Raw genomic sequence first — 17,294 nt, 5'->3', positions numbered from 1 at the left:
ATTTTCACATTTCGGTGTAAGATCTTCAGCATCCTACAAATATAAGCGGTGATCGATCACTTTGTGGCAGTTAATTGATGTTCTCCAAATGATATATATATGTTCCTCCAGTGTTTCTTTTTTACCTTAGTTGCACGCGTTTAATACGTACATACATATATATTTTTCTCCAAAAAAAAAAAAAATACATACATATATGTATTAGATTTTATCTGAAATTAAGAGGTCTATTTTCATCAGGTTCTCTTCATGTGAATTAACCAGCTCTCTATCTAAATATTATAGATATTATTCTTATTATCTAGTCCGTATTCAGGCTTACAATTTTATTTTATTTTTATTCTATTTGTTTATTTATTTTTGAATGGGTACATATATATACGCAAATTTATTTGAATGCTTGGGACTTTGCAAGAGATCGCCAGTATTGTTTCAACTTTGTTTTCCTTTGAGAACCAAATTTTACACCTGATTTTAATTTCTTTTATTCTCTACATATATAGATATATAAACCTATGCATGCATATGATCATGATTTTACGTGGGTCTACATATTTAAGATTACTATTAAAGATGTGTATGAGAAAGACAATTAAGAATGAAATCTAATTGAAGAGATTAATTACAATTTGCTGGATCTATAAATCCGTATTCAAATTGATCCAGCAAATTGTAAGCTTGTCAAAATTTTATCCTAGTTTCTCTTGAATCTTATGATGCATTTAGATCTCATGTATATATATATTAATTTATATATAGGAGGAGGAAGAAGAAGAAGAAGAAAACGCTGCGCAATCCTGCACTACTGAAGCCCTGAAGAAACGCGCGAGGACGTTCTCCTACAGCGTCTTAGTGCCTCTCTGGTCGCTGCTCGTCGCCATCTTCGTCCAACACCATCTACTGCTAAATTCCGCCGACAAGGGAAAGCCTGCAGGCGAGCATCTTGAGAACGCCCTTCTCCAAACCTGCGTCCTTTCCATTGTAGTCACCGGCAGCTTCACTGTCGCCTTCCTACTCGTCGCCGAGTTCCTCCCCGATGATAATTACGACCCCAGCAGGTACCACTATCTGGCTCTCAAGCTCCTCCTCCACGCCTGCGGCTTCCTCCTCAAGCTCACCGCCTTCTGCCTGCTGCTCCTCATCGACGCGGCCGGCAACGCCGCCATGGCGTCCGTCGTACTCCTCGCCGCAGCGCTCCATGTCGTCCTTTATAACAAGACCAGGCGGAGCACCTACCACAACGACGCTGCGGGGTACGCGCCCTACACCGAGGAGCTCGACCGCCTCATCGACTTCTCCAAGGAAATGGTGAACGTCGCCTACGGGGGACTCATCGGACGGGTGTTCGACTACTTCAAGAACTTCACCACCGACGTGCGCCGCGCCCACCTGAAGGTCTTCGACGTGCTCATGTTCTTCACCGCCGTCATCGCGGCGCTCGCGCTGACGCTCGATGCGCTGCCGCCGCTGCTCCGAGAGGAGCGGGACAGGAAGCGGCTGGTGAGGGCGCTGGAGTGGCTCAACATTGTGTCGGCTCTCACCGCCGTGGTGGCAGCGCTCGCGCTCTCCTTCGGGGCGGTCGGAGAGTATGCGTTCCTCACGGTCGTGCCGCCACTGGCCGTGGCCGTCTGGTGGCTCAAAATGTATTTCGCCAATGAAGGCCAGTGCCGCGACGGCGAGACAGGTGCTCGTGGAGCCCGGCCCGGGCATGGCGCGCCCGTGCCAGTCACCGTCCCCTTCATGGGTTTCGGGGTACTATTCGCCGTGATCTTAAATAGTAACGGCGGCGGCAGTGACGGCGACAACAGCACGTCCATTACAGGTGCTTAAAAATTGAGAAATGCTAAGTCTACCGTAGAAAACAAGCTATAATATCATTTTTTTTTAGTTTTAGTTTCTTAAATAAAAAAATTGATAAAAAAAATAGCTAGTTGGAGGAAAAAAGTGGGCATTGGATGATGAGAAAGTTGAAGAATTACAATTATTTTTTTTTTTGAAAATTTAAAATTTAAGAATGTTTTTATATTGTATATATCTTTAACACTCCCTCTGACATCTAATTTTCAAGACGCGTGCTTATACAAAATTTAGGAGAAAGTTAGTTAGATGAGCAAATTAGAACTAACCAATTTTCATAATTAATTCAAAAGCGCTTAATTAAACTAGCAAATATTAACACAGTATTTAATTTTGATATTTGATATTATCTTCAACAACGTACAGGGAGCGTCGTGGTGGACCTCACCAAGGTCTCGATCTGCGTGTTCTCGGTGGTGTTCATAATGGGCCTGGGGTGGAGGCTGCTGGAGCACAGGCCTCCGGGGGCGCCGAATTTGGCGAGGGCCGCGCGCTGCATGTCGCGGTGCAGTCACACGACGATGGTGGGAGCTACGGTGCTCCTCGGAGCCCTTGTATGCAAAATAATTTGGAATTTCGCTAGGGATGGTAATTAATGGCGCGGGTGCGGATGTGCGCTCTATATCTCCGACCTCGCCCTAAATCCTAGCCACGTAAAACATATTAATGTACTTATTGTGTAATACCTATATATAGTTCCATATATATATATATATAGAATACTATGAGTAATTGTTAGAACTAAATTCGAGACGATCTAGTTTGTCAGAAGTGAAAATATCAAAAGAAGTCCGAGAAAGAGAGAAGAAAAATAAAGCACACAATATTTACGTGGTTCGGCCAACGGCCTACGTCCACGGGCGAAGACGGAGCGAAAATCTTCATTAAAATCAAAGTGGTGTACAAAATATGCTTCTCTCACAAAACCCTAATACCAAAAAATACACCCATATTCCCTCTCTCATCTTCCGCACCAAATCAATGATATAAAGGGTATATTTATAATAGTAGCTAAATCCTAATACAATTAGGAATACAAATCTACTAAGATTAGAAATATCTCAATAAAATTAGGCATAATCTAAACTTAACTTAATGGGATAATCAAAACAGAATAGGGTTAGAAAATCTTGCGGTACTAGAATTCAAGACATATCTAATAATCTCCACCTTGGCTTGAATTCTCTGTCTTCTCCACCAAAATCCCAAAAGCTCCTGAAGTGCTATTGCACATGCGAACAAGTTTACGGAATACTTGACCTTGATCGCCTAAAAAACTTAATGAGCAAATCCGTGGGATTCTCTGAAGTGTCAATCTTTTCATCTCCAATTACACCTTTTGCAATCTCTGTTACATCAGAACGACAACTTGTCGTAGAGTGAAACTGCTGGAGCGATCAAACTTCTTGATTTCAAATTCGTCGATGTCTTAAACACCCAAACGAACATTCCGGCTCTGATACCAGTTTGTTAAAATCGGAACGGTAAAAAATAGATGCAGAAAATAATTTAATGTGGGAAACGAAAAGAATAGAGGAAAGAACACACCGATATTTACGTGGTTCGGCCAACAGCCTATGTCCACGGGTGAAGACGGAGTAAATAATTTATTAATGTCGAAAAGGCGGAGTACAAAAAAAAATCTCTCGAAGAAAACCGAAAACCAAAGTAAACATATATTCGACGCGCGTTACCGCATACGGCACCTTCTTAGCACGTCCTGACAATATATCTTGGCTCTGCTCACCAAACAAGAATGTACGGCATCATGCACATTGGCTGATGGTGTTGCTGCCACCGTACACCATCGCAAGCCACTTAATTAATTAGTGCATCACAACTCCTCCGCGGAAGCGAGCAACCTCACCTTTAATTAATTAACATGGCATCGTAAGGCCGGCAAGCAACCTCACCTTTAATTAATTAGCATGGCATCATAAGGCCGGCTTCTTGACCGTACAGAACCAAGAACTCTCAAGCTTAATTTGAGTCGCGGCGATTAATTTGGTCATAGCATATATTTATAATACATGTCTCCTAAATAGAGTCTAATCCTAATTCAATTATAAATTAGATTCCGACTCATAATCCATATATGCCAATTTAAATCTAAATTATATCCAATCCTAATTAGATTAGGATTTAATTTCAATTTAGATAACTACAAATCTAAACCAAATATAATAATCTCCACCTTGGGTTAATTTGTAGTTTAGCCGCCGCTATGTCGAGATCGCCAAAAAACTCCACCTTGAATTTAATTCGCCTCAATGCTCCTTAACGCTCCGTTCTCCGTCTTCTCCAAACGCCCCATAGGGTCTCAAATGCTGCTAACTGCCATTAACGAATCGGGCATCTTTTCTTTTCCCAACAGTGCCTTCTGCAATTCTTGCTGCGTCAATACTGCACGCATCTTGACTTCCCATAATGTGAAACTGTTGGTCCTGTCAAATTTCTGAATCTCGAACTTCGTCGTCATCTTAATCTTCAAAGGGAATAGAAAGGCTCTGATACCAGTTTGTTAGAACTAAAACCGAGAAGATCTAATTCGTCGGATGCGAAAATACCAAAAGAAATCCGAGAAAGAGAGAAGAAAAATAAAGCACACAATATTTACGTGGTTCGGCCAACGGCCTACGTCCACGGGCGAAGACGGAGCGAAAATCTTCATTAGAATCAAAGTGGTGTACAAAATATGCCTCTCTCACAAAACCCTAATCGCAAAAAATACACCTCTCATCTTCCGCACCAAATCAATGGTATAAAGGGTATATTTATAATAGTAGCTAAATCCTAATACAACTAGGAATACAAATCTACTAAGATTAGGAATATCTCAATAAAATTAGGCATAATCTAAATTTAACTTAATGGGATAATCAAAACAGAATAGGGTTAGAAAACCTTGCGGTACTAGAATTCGTACCTATAGTTCCAAATAACTAGCTAGAAAGGGCGGGGAAGGAATATATGTACCAATAGTTTCACATAGAATATAATATGAGTATGATATCTTGCGATTCAACTGATGCGCTCTGGAACAATAGTAATGCTAAGTGGGGTACCGTGAGGAAAAGGGAATTATCGACCGTCGTTTCAGTCAGTTTGGTAGGCTCTGTTGCTAGAGCGGAATAAAAAAATCTTCGATAACAGAAAAATTCCGATGAGACAACTTTTGACGGACGTCCATTATTATAGGACTCTTTGGGAGGAGCATTGCAAATAGATAGGTTTTTTTTTTTTTTTTTTTTTTTTTTTTTTTTTTTTGGTTCGTTCGTTTCTCGTGCCGAAGTCATGTTGCTTCAAATTGTTGCTTAATTCACCTTTCTATTGAATGAAGCGATAGCATACTATCTTTCTCTAAAAAAAAAAAAGACACTTAATTGTAGCTCTCTCCTTTAATCAAAGTATTAGATGGAGTCTAATTAGAAGGTAATTCGATTCTCCATTGCAAGTGAGTTTTGATTAAATTATTTCTCAAGTGGAACTATACATTATGCTCTCTTCTAATTCCAATTCATTGATGAGGTACATAGATGACTACTTTTTGTGTCAACCGTAATTGCTTGATACCGATCATCCCTAGAGCGAGTGGTAAAGGATTTGATAGTTGGTATTCAAGACCCAAGTTTAAATCCTAATTGATTCATATTTCCGGCTTAGTTTATTTTTAAATAAAATAAATGAAGCGGGTAACGTGGTACCTATTTCTAAAAAAAACCCGTAATTGCTTGATTTGTGAGTTTATCGGAAAAAAAAAAATTATATGTTGGTCGGTTGAGTCCACCCCATTTTTCTTTCTTTTCGTCAAAGTATTAATATTCTAATGAAGAGCACAACTAGTTAATTCGCGATTAATACGCGAATAATGCACGTATTTTTCACGATACGAATTAAACGGCGATTTTTGCATTTTTCCGAAAAGTTTGAAAAAAAAACGCGATTTCTTCATCAAAAATCATTATTCGCGAATTATTCGCGATTCACGAATTATTCGCCCAAAAAATCAGCGATCGCGGTCGCGGACTTGCGGCCGAGGGTCGCGTCATCGCCGCTCTCGTCGCTGCTCGTGTCGTCGTCGTCCTCCGCTGCCCTTGCCGGCGACGGGACCAAGGGCCGCGGCTGCGGATCCCATCTCTTCGCCCGAGGCCGTCTCCAGAAAACTGGAAGTTGAACAGTAAAAACATCGAGGCTTTTGGAAGGCATGATGGTGCGCGGTCCATGAGGCTATTTCAGTCTTGTGGACCGCATGAGGGGGAGGTCCACAGTGGACCTCCCTCTCATATATATATATATATATACTAGTTGAATGTACGTGCAAATACACGTAACAATTAATTATTATAATATATTTCAAACCAATATAAATGTGTACATTATATAAATCCAAAATTAAATTTAATTTTAATTCATAATTTGATATCAAAAATTATACATCGAACATTTTTATATATTTTTTGATTTTTGATGAATTAAATTTAAATATGTGTTTTAAACTAAAAGCATCAAAATTTAATTTATATTTATTTTCAAATTTTAAAATTTAAGATTGATCCACTGTAATAAAAAAATTAATTGTTAATTTAAATTTGATATCAAAAATTAAATTTAATTCATAATTTAAACTCAAATTTTAATGTAAAATAGATAAATAGGAATGCTTATTTTTTACAAATTGATCATAACAGTTTGTTTTTATTTGAGGTATCTTTTAACAAATTGATTATAATCGTTCGTAGGATTGAATTTATAGATGGATAGGAATGCTATTTTTTAATAAATTGATCATAACTGTTCTTATTTGAGATTTTTTTTTTAACAAATTGATCATAAGCATTTGTAGAGAATAGATTTTTATATAGTAGAGATTTAATAGATTGGTCATAACCGTTCTTATTGATTTGAGATTTTTAACAAATTAATCATAACCATTCGTAGGGAATATTATTTTCTTTTATAGATTAAACATAACCGTTTGTTTTTATTTGAAATATTTTAACATATTAATCATAATCATTCGTAGGGAATATTATTTTATTTCTTTTTGGATTCCGTCTGTCATTGTCGGAATTCCTATACACTTTTATTATATATATATATATATATAGAGAGAGAGAGAGAGAGATGAGAGAGAAGAGAGAGAGGAGAGAGAGAGTAGGGCTACTGTGCTATTAGGAACACAGCAGCCCTTGTGCTCCTAAGTTTTTAACCGCCCATCAAATTTGATGGGGGGTTAGGTGAAGAGAGAAGAGAAATTGAAGAGAAATTCAAAGAGGAGAGAAATGAGAAACCCAACTTCTCTTCAATTTCTCTTCTCTTTTCATCCTAACCACCCATCAAATTGATGGACGGTTAAGAACTTAGGAGCACAAGGGCTGCTGTACTCCTAATAGCACAGTAGCCCTACTCTATTATATAATTTATATATATATATATATATATTATAATATATAATATATATATTATATATATATATATATAATTTTTATTTATAAATATATATTATTTTATTTTTATATAGAAATATTTATATAATATTTTATTTTATAAATTTGTATATTTATTATATTTTTTAATAGATAAATTTTATGTATTATTAATATATGTTTATTATTAATATTGAATACTATTTAATCTATATATATATTATAATAATAATATATATAGTATATTAATTATTATATATTTATTATATAGCCGAATTTTTGATCCCGAATTTTTAATTAGTGAACGTATAATATCCGCATAAATCACGTATCCGAATAATTACCGAACCCGATTTTTAGCCGTATTTTTCAATGAATTTAAAAATTAAAAAGCGAATTTTATTCTAATTATACCCGTACCGAATTTTTGCCGAATCCGAATTAACTAACTATGATGAAGAGAAGTTGGATGGGGTATATAAAAAGGAAAAAACTTTTGGAAAAGCTCTCCAAGAACATCACTTGATCTGTTTTTATTTTCTATAAAATAAACAATTAAAATTAATAAATTTGGTAGAATTGTCACGAAGTTGGATAAATTTTTTAATTTATTCTCTCTTGTGTGTCTCATGTATGATTAATAATATTTAATTTGACCGACCGTCCCTAGAGCAAGTAGCAAAAGGTTTAGCGGTTGGTACCCGAGGTCGCAAGTTCGAATCCTAGTTGATTCAGATTTCTAGTTAAGTTTATTTCTAAATAAAATAAACGAAACGGATGAGCCTAGCTTTTGGCCTTTGAAATCACTTTATTAGTTATGTCAAAAAAAGAATTTTATTAAAATCCATTGGGGTTTTGTGAATTCTTGGATTTTATCAATTCGGGTTTGTACTGAATTTAAATTTTATTTACTGCTTTTAACTTAATTAACATAAATTAATACAATTTTATCCTCCTAAAAAGAGTCGTATTTACTTGATTGATGCACATCTTTAACAATGCTGGCTGTTTTTTTTTTTCTTTTTTTTTTTTGGAGAGAGAGAAAGGTAGCATGCTTTTCGTTTTATTTTATATTTTTTAGAGATAAATTTAGCTAAACATTGGGCTTCTAACTTGAGATCTCGAGTACTAACCACCAGGCCCTCTGCCACTTGCGCTAGGGATGGTCAGTATAACGCTGGCTGTTGTTAGGTGAGCTTGCATGCTCCGGTGGAAATTATGTTTAAAGCCTCAATCACATAGTGGAAGGAGTTTCAGAGATTTATGGGCAGTTTAATTTCTAAGTAATCTAGACGCGGCGATATTGAAATCAGAAAGCAAAAAATGAATGAAAGACCTGACATGGAAAGAGAGGAAGCAGTAGACTCCGAACATTAAAATTTTGTTGGAGGTGAGAGTAATTTTCATGCAACTTCGCACTGTAGAATGTCGGCACACCAAAAACAAGTGTAAAAATACATCGATACATATATAGAGTTCATGTACAAACACTCACAATCTCATTACATATACACACAAACACACTCAAGTGCAACAGTACTCTCTGCACTAGTGATGGACTCACCTGTTTTTACTACGTGACTATATATTCCACAAGCTTGAGCCCCACAGCTCTATTTATTGGAACCAATGTTGGCCGAGGGGAGAAAGGCGCAGGGAGTTGGTTCACCAACTTGACCGAAGTCGGTTCTCACCAACTTCTCTTTGCACGATCTGCCAGAGCGAGCGGCATGACTAATGTGGGTCGTACTGACTCGGCACGGCCAAACATTGCACCACTGCTTCTAATGCAAACTGTGAACAATCTGAAATACAAAAGTTGAAAACAATAGATGTAAATGCCAATCGAAAAGTGAAAACTTTTCGAAAGTTTTAGGAGGTTATTTGAGACTGGTTAATTTTCTAGCTAGTTGAGCTCTTCGAAATCTTCTTTGACATCAACCAGCTTTCATGACGGTTGAAGCCAATTTTCAGTACAAATTACAGCTTGCAATAACTTTGGAGTCAAAGATCTATGAAATCTACCAAGGACAATGTTAAGAATATGCCTTCTTTTGAACTTGGGTTGAATCAAATTAGTTAACCCATTAAGTTGGTTTATAAAAGATGGTATAGACTAGGACCATGGATTACATCAAATTGATTTTCAGTTTATTGGTGTAAGATTTGTGTTTATCTACACATGTCCTCTCCTAGTCTAATTAGGATTGTTGAGTTGTTGACCGCACCTATATATATACATGCATGCCTATGCAACCGTGGAAAAGGCGTCATGTATGAGAAAATTAATTAGCATCGGGCTAATTAATTCACAAGCTTCCGGAGGCGTACGGCAGCAAGGAACCTAATTAATTAAGGTGGCTCCGTCCGTACGGTTAGAGAAGAAGCACCGCGTCTTTGCATGCGACGTCGGATCGGAGTCGGCAGCAGGAGCGGCGGTTCTCGACCAATTGCCTGAGCGGTTCGGATTCTTCGAAGCAACGGCATAAAGGAATTTGGTTAGAGTTTCTATACTTCTCTAATTTGGTCTTCTCGGTTTTACGAAAAGCTTTTTCGGTATTTTCTTGGAGTTTTCGTTGGAACAAGAAAGGTGGGATTCACCATAAGGTTCTTGGTTTTTTATCCGGAGAAGACATAAGGTGTAAGCTTGTACTTCTATTTCTTCATATAGTGGAATACATCTCTCTCGCTCTCCCCGTGGACGTAGGCAATTGCCGAACCACGTAAATCTTGGTTTCTTCTTTCTGCATTTATTTCTTTTACCGTTCGGTCGATTTTCTCTATTTTTCGTGCATCTTTGTTGGTAGCACATGACGGACGATCCATCCGGTTCCCAACAGACAAATCCTTCAGTGCTGCATGCATATTCATCAGGAACGGCATTGATGGGAACTGCCAACACATCCCGAGCAATTTGTGAAAGTACAGGAAATCTATGACTATTGATTTTCCACCATCCCAAAATATTGAAGTCCTTGCTGTTCTCTTCAACGTCTTCATCTAGATACCTATCCAATTCTGATATGCTCTGCCCCCCTCCATTTTCAAATTGAGAATTCGTTCTCATCCTGAATTCTTCTGGCATATGATCTGTTTCACCCGAAGTATGCATTCTATCACTCGTTTTTCCAATCTGTGGTGTCTTCTTACCCTCATACTCACTGTACAAAGCATAAGTGACCTTCCTCACTTTTTTTCTTAGCCGCCTGGTTGTAAAGCATCCAGAAAGTTCCAATTCCACTTTCCCCAATTTCTTCCGAGGATCAAGAACAGCAGCAACAGAAACCAACTGGTTCATATTTCCCGTGCAACAAAGGTACTCCTTATATGATTTATTCCAGTACTTGTGATACTTATCTTCCAATCTCGCAACCATTCCTTTAAACTGAATATTGTCTTTGCCGTTCCATTTACGGAAATGCACAGGAATCATCAAAATAAATTCAAAAAAAGAGTAGGGTCTAACATATGATGGTTGGGAACCTGCTAACGTTATGAAGAAGAATTCACAAAAATCTAACAACATTTCGACTTTTTTCCAATCCTCATCTGTCGGTGTTCCTTTTCCATCTGTACTTTCAAGTTCCATTGTATAATGAGGATCATGCACCTCAAACACCTTAAAGGCTCTTTTAGATATCTGAGCCACAAATAACATAAAAAGTGTAGAGTCCCATCCAGCATCAGTCTCTAGATGTAACAATCCATCATATTGTAGCCCTTCATTCTCACAGTATTGTTCGAATTTTTGCAACCTGGATGGATATTGCAGCACATATTTCACTGCTCCCCGAACTCGAGCCACTGGGTCCGCCATTTCTTTCAATACGCCAGCCACAATTAGATTACATATATGTCCAATACATTTCCCGTGAAGAAATTTGCCACCTAGAATTGTACCTGCTGAATTAAGAATTCTTTTTCTCAAGTATGCAACCACTGCTTTACTTGAGCTTGCACTGTCAACAGTAATAGTAAACACTCGATGAATCCCCCAATCAAGCAGGCACTTTGCAACTTTTTTACCGATGGCCTTATATTTCTCACTACTAATAGGACAAATGTTTAATATCTTTCTATTCAATTTCCAGTCGTTGTCAATAAAATGGGCAGTGAGGCACATGTAATTTGCTCCTTGTAAAGAGGACCGCCTCTCTATTGTAAGAGAAACCCTCTGGCACGAGGTTTTCAAGAAATTCTTCAATTTCAATCTCTCGTCCAAATAGAGTTGATAAAAATCCATTTCAACATCCCGCCGTGAGGGAACTACAAAACGTGGACACACAATCGACATAAAATTTCTAAATATTTCACTTTCTACATAGCTGAAAGAAGGCCAATCAAGAGCGATCGTGCAAACCAGACCCTTCCTGATAGCCTCTTGATCAAATCTCAAAGCAGCGGCGGTGCCCATCATCTCACCTTCGTGGCCCATTGAGTCTGGGCGAAGATTTACTGGTGCTTGCGTTTTATCCTCCTTGTAAGGACCTCTTTTACATCGGCCCATGTGATTTTTCAGTGAACTAGTGCCGTTTTTCCGTGAATCACAGTAGAACTCCCTACTACAATACTTGCACTTGCACTTCAAGTTACCCTCAGCATTATAAAACTTGTCGAAGTGCTGCCAGACTTCTGACCTTGGTTTTGTCCTCTTTCGTTTTGTTCTAAGGCGTGTCTCATTGGCTATTGGAATTGAAGGTTGAGATTCTGAGCTTAGTACCTCAATACAATCAAATTCTGCACTTGATGTTACAATACTAATAGATTCTGAACTCGATATTTCAATACTAGTAGATTCTGAGCTTGATACCTCAGCACTAAAAGAGTCTGAACTTGATTCCTCGAAACTATTAAGTAATTCTTGGAATATTGACATCTAAACATAATGATGATGTATATTAGAAGGGCGACAAATTTTTCATACAGCAAAAGTATATTATTATATTTGACAATATAGAGTTCCATTGCACGATGAAGCTATCGACCTTGTTGTGAAAAGGAAAAAAAATACCATAGCAGATGCTAAAAGGACAGAATGAAAAGATGTGTAAGAATGCCTAATGCTTTCCTACACAGAAATCCGATTACTGTGAACAAGAGACACATAATAGTGTCGAGTGATGATTTTGCTCCCTGTTTATTCTAAAGGAAAACTAAGAAAAGAATTGATGGCAACAACAACACAGAATTGTATCATAACTCTGTTTACGAATGGTATCACGGAAGAAACATCGTCATTCAGATTGGTTCTCACTTTCACAGTCAAGAGAAAAATAAAAAAAAAAAGAAGATGAAATTCCAAAAATTAACATTTCCGTCCTAACGTTCCAACAATCTATCTTCGCCGATTTATCATTATCTATTTACGTCAGATCATGCTTCAAGCTATTGCCAAGGCACTCTCATATCATTAATTCAAGCAATTTAACAGCAAAGCAACAAAGCAGAGATTCTAATAATCTCACATACAAATGACTAGATTGCAAATCTTTTTTAAGGGGAGGCTAGATTGCTTTTTTTTGAAGAGAGAGAGAGAGAGAGAGAGAGAGAGAGAGGTGTCATCCCACGTGCTTCATTTATTTTTTTAAAAAAAGAAATCTAGTTGGAGATGTAAAGTAGGTTTCAAGTTTAAGACTTTGGGTATCAAACATTAAGTTCTTTGCCTCCTGCGCTAGGGCCAGTTGATGAGATTGTAAATTTCATACACACAAAACAAAAGGCATATTATGTCATCTCTAAGATTGGATAATTTTACCCAAGAATCAATAGCTTTAAATATGCCTCTGGATCATTTTCTATTAAACTGATATTTTGGGTGATATGATCTCAAACCAATCTTAAGCTGCCGCCGTTATATAAAGTCATGGGTTCATTACTCATCAGTTTTAACACCGCCGCTCACGTGCCGAATCTTCCAGCACGCACCAACGGCAGATGCAGCGAAAAAGGAAACAACTAATATATTTTAGGGAAAAAAAAAAACTTTATATTCTCTATGTGGTTACTGTCTTTTCACTTTAATTAATATATATGGTTCTAAACTGTATTACTTCAAGTATCATCATATTGTTTCTGTTTCTGTTTTTCGTTAGCACCTCCATTATCTCCGTCGTTAAACTCATGACGACGTGCGCTAAGCGCACGTGCGTTGAAGATGCCCCAAATAAATCGATAAGAAAGGCATAAGATCCCTTATATATTTTGTGGCAGAAAAAAGACGATCCCTTACTCATGTGCCCCGCATGTGACGGATTTAGTGGAAAAGATAACAGGAGTGCTAACAAAAATCGAAAACAGAAATCATAGGGTACGCAAGTGAAAAAGCAGTAATTCACGGGGAGGTATCTGAAGTTTTTTCCCTGCATTTTATGCCATGGGTCGGGAAATTGAACTTAAAAACTCCTAGAATTAACAGACAATTAAATTCAAAACATCTTTAAACAGACAGATCTGACAGAGAAACAACAAGAAAAGAGAAAAATAAAAATGTAAAAGCAGGAAGAGAGAAAGGATTACCGTAGCCGATTGTGCGCGGCTTCGGAGGAAACTTAGAGAGGAGACGACTCGCCAAACTCGTGAGGTCGCCGATTGCAAGTGCAAATGGTCTCAGAGCTCGGAATTATAATTTGCCGACCAACTCCCCCGCCATTTCGATCCGCACGGTTGGCGTCATTCTGACTCGGCGCCACGGAGAATTGATGCAACCCCATCCCCATGCGTCATCATCGTGGTAGTTTAATAAGGTTCGTGACGATCGAGCGTGATGTACTGTGGCTCCCACCAACCCAGGAATAATTCTTCACTTGCAAAACCATCTTTTTCGACGGAGGAATAACAGTAATTAATTAAAACTCTTTTTTTTATTATTCAAAAGCATAAAAAATAAATTTTTTTAAAAAAGATATTTCATTTAATGTATTTTTGTAATAAAGGTTTATCAATGGTTTATGTTGATGTGGCAAATCTTTATTTATTAGTTCTATTAGACTGAGAAATCGCCGAGTTGTCCGCCTAAATGTAATTAATGGCTGAATCTGATTTGGTCTCAGACGGGAACCGCAAAGAAAATGATTCAGCCGAATCCAATCCTCAAGAGGTAGCTAGTCGAAGCTTAATAAGTCGCTTCAGCTATGCAAACTTCAACCTCTGGGCTCAGGGATTAATTTTACAATTCCTCTGTGAATTATACAAAGCCGCGGCCCGCGCATGAACTGCGGCGAAGCATTCAATTAAAAATTCTCAATCTTAACATATATATATATATATATATATATATATATATATATATATATATATATATATATATATATATATATCAGTAAATTGTATATAAAATTTTATAAGTAAACAAAGAATTAACTCTAATAAAATTATAAGTAGAGCTACTATACTATCGAAAGTATAAAGTAGTTGATGTTTCTAATTTTTTAGCCATTAGATGAATCTCATTAATCATTTCTAATCATTAGATTAATATTATTAACCAATAAAAAATACTCAACCCTAGAAGGACCACTCAATCATAAGGGGACCACTATCATTCCAATTGTAGAATCTTTAATCCAAGGGCTAAAAAATTGAAGCACCAACTACTTTATATTTCCGATAGCATAATGATTCTACACTAAAATTATTATCTTATTTTAGCATATCACCATATAATTGGCTTACAGTAATATTATAAACAATAATTTTGGATACACCTCATATTATATAACTGTTGCAAATCTATACAATCTATCTATTTGACACTTTATATTTAGCCACGAGGCATTCTTCCATTGCCCCCTCTATTATCCCTTTTGATTACAAATTTAACGGTGTAGATCGAACATATCTCTCTCTCTCTCTCTCTCTCTCTCTCTCTCTCTTCTCGCATTCCTAAATGCGCCTCTTTCCTTTTCCAAAAGCCGCTCAATTTTTATCATTTATTTTTTTGATTGGATGGCTGTCGTAGAATCGGCGCGTTCCTTTTCCCGCGCGTGCCTCTTCCTCTGCTCGAAGCGCTGCTTTCTCTCTCTTTCCGCTATCTCTCTCTCCTCTTTCACCTCCATCCTCTCTATCTCTCTCTCTCTCTCGCTCTTTCTCTCCTCTTTTACCTCCATCCTCTCCTCCAACCTTTTTTTCTCTCTCTCGCTCTCTCCTCCTGCATCTCTTTTTCCTCCTTTCTCTCTCTTCCTTTTTCTTCTCTCCTCAGATCTTATCCTTTTCTTCTCTCCCCTCCCCTCCCCTTCTCCTCTTGTCTCCCCTATATAAATGTCGAGGTTTTGGATGGCGCCACCATCCTCAGCTTTGTTGAGGACGCCGCAGCGTTCGACATGTCTGTTGAGGATCGGTTCACAAGCCTCGACGCCGACCAGGATGGCCGGCTCACCTTAAGGAGATAGCCGGAGAGCTGATGATCGAGCCTCCGGCTCCTCGAAGCCCACTTTGGAGTCGATGGGCCGAGATGCAGAAGGTGATGCTCGCGGTCGGCAACGGCATAACTGGTTCAGATGGTGGTCGTGGTGGTGGACGGCAGCGTCCTTAAAAACGTCGTTGAGAGGGAGTCGATCGGCTCAGATGAACATTGCACGATAATCATGTGCTCTTATTTGCTACAATCTTTTACAGAATAGAGAGGGAACATATAATTACTTTGATTTGAGTAAATCTAACATTTTAACTCGAGACAAGTTTTTATTTTATTTTATTTTGGAAGAGATTAATTAATACCATATATACTCAAATATAATTGGTTTAGATGTAGTGGTACAGTATTTATCAAGGGCTTCAGCCTTCTGAATGAGATTACAAAGAAGGCAATTTAACTTAGATTCTAGAGGGGGTGGGAGGGGTACTGTTCTGAAGATAAGCAGCTGCAGCAGCTACTGCACTCCCAACCTTCATTGGATAGCCCACATCCTTTAGCACCATCTCTACTCCACTTAAGCAATCCAGTAGAGATAAAAATCAGTCTTATATATTTGAATCTATGCGTAAGATTTTACATTATTATTAGCCAAGTACGTGCGTGTAGAAGTAGGAAAAATTTTAGCTCCATTTATATGTAGCCTTGCAGAATCTGGTTGAGACATAAATAAGTTGGGTAAAAAATTATTACAACAAACACACAAACAGAAACGAAATGGCGAACGCAAAATAAACAAATCACAAGCAAAAACTAAAGAAAAATACACAGATTTACGAAAAAAATTCTTTACAGTGAAAAATCACGGACAAGAGAAGAGAGAACATCACTATCAAACAAAAAAAGGGAATACAATATTCAGAGAGTACAAACGGCCACGATCTCACGCCTCTAGGGCAAAAACAAAAAGGAAAACTCTTAATGGGTTTCGGATTCGATCTGCTACCCACCACGGACATTTATTTTTCATTCATAATTTTATTTTTCAATTTGGTCGCACCGCGAAACTGTTGGCGAGTCGAAAATCCGAACTTAAGTCGATTATCAATTTCGAGTCACATCTAACAAAAACAAAAAGCTTTGATGTTCGACAATATTGAGTTTTACCAACAAAATAGTTTACCAGTTAAAGCAAGCATTGAGGGTCTATTTTTCAGAGAGCACTTTTGCACGAAGCAGGATAATATGGTGTTATACAAGAGGCTACTAGGCTGTCGGCTGCATGCAAATAATCTCTTTATATTTTCTTACTCTTTTTTGAATGGCGATAATCTTTATCTTCTTACTTTACAAAATGAACAAGAATTGCGATATACCTCATTGAGGTTGTTGAGATTTTGCAAAAAAATTTATATAAACTATTTATAATTTACCTAACCGCAGCGAAGCGCGGGTGCTATACTAGTATAATTTTTTTTTTTTTTCTCACCAGTGAGATTCATTTGGGCGTGCAGCATTTTCTAAGGATACATGGAAGAGAAACTATTCCCTGCAATGGTGTAAAGTATATCCCAAAGACGTGCTGCTAAAATTCCACCCATGAGTCACTGGACATGTAAGTTTGATGTATCCCATAGGATATCTTCCGGTATAGCTCTGTA

At 37.7% G+C, this 17,294-nt stretch overlaps 1 protein-coding gene across 1 annotated transcript; it reads right to left on the bottom strand.

Annotated features, from left to right (window-relative positions):
* Nucleotides 10,133-16,199, bottom strand: LOC109724813 (zinc finger BED domain-containing protein RICESLEEPER 2-like). Its single transcript, XM_020253739.1, has 4 exons — nucleotides 16,124-16,199; nucleotides 12,295-12,305; nucleotides 10,210-12,159; nucleotides 10,133-10,138 (listed from the first exon to the last, which is right to left on the bottom strand). Exons 1-4 carry the CDS (start codon nucleotides 16,197-16,199, stop codon nucleotides 10,133-10,135), a joined length of 2,043 nt encoding a protein of 680 aa, XP_020109328.1.

Source organism: Ananas comosus, linkage group 19 (assembly GCF_001540865.1).
Source record: "Ananas comosus cultivar F153 linkage group 19, ASM154086v1, whole genome shotgun sequence".
In the NCBI taxonomy this organism is placed as follows: Eukaryota; Viridiplantae; Streptophyta; class Magnoliopsida; order Poales; family Bromeliaceae; genus Ananas; species Ananas comosus.
The sequence above is the reverse complement of the archived record's forward strand: the minus strand, read 5'-3'. Positions and strand labels throughout refer to the sequence as shown.

What these genes read in the sequence shown, in the direction of transcription:
- LOC109724813 (XM_020253739.1), bottom strand. Translation starts at nt 16,199, where the DNA reads ATGGTGCTAAAGGATGTGGGCTATCCAATGAAGGTTGGGAGTGCAGTA.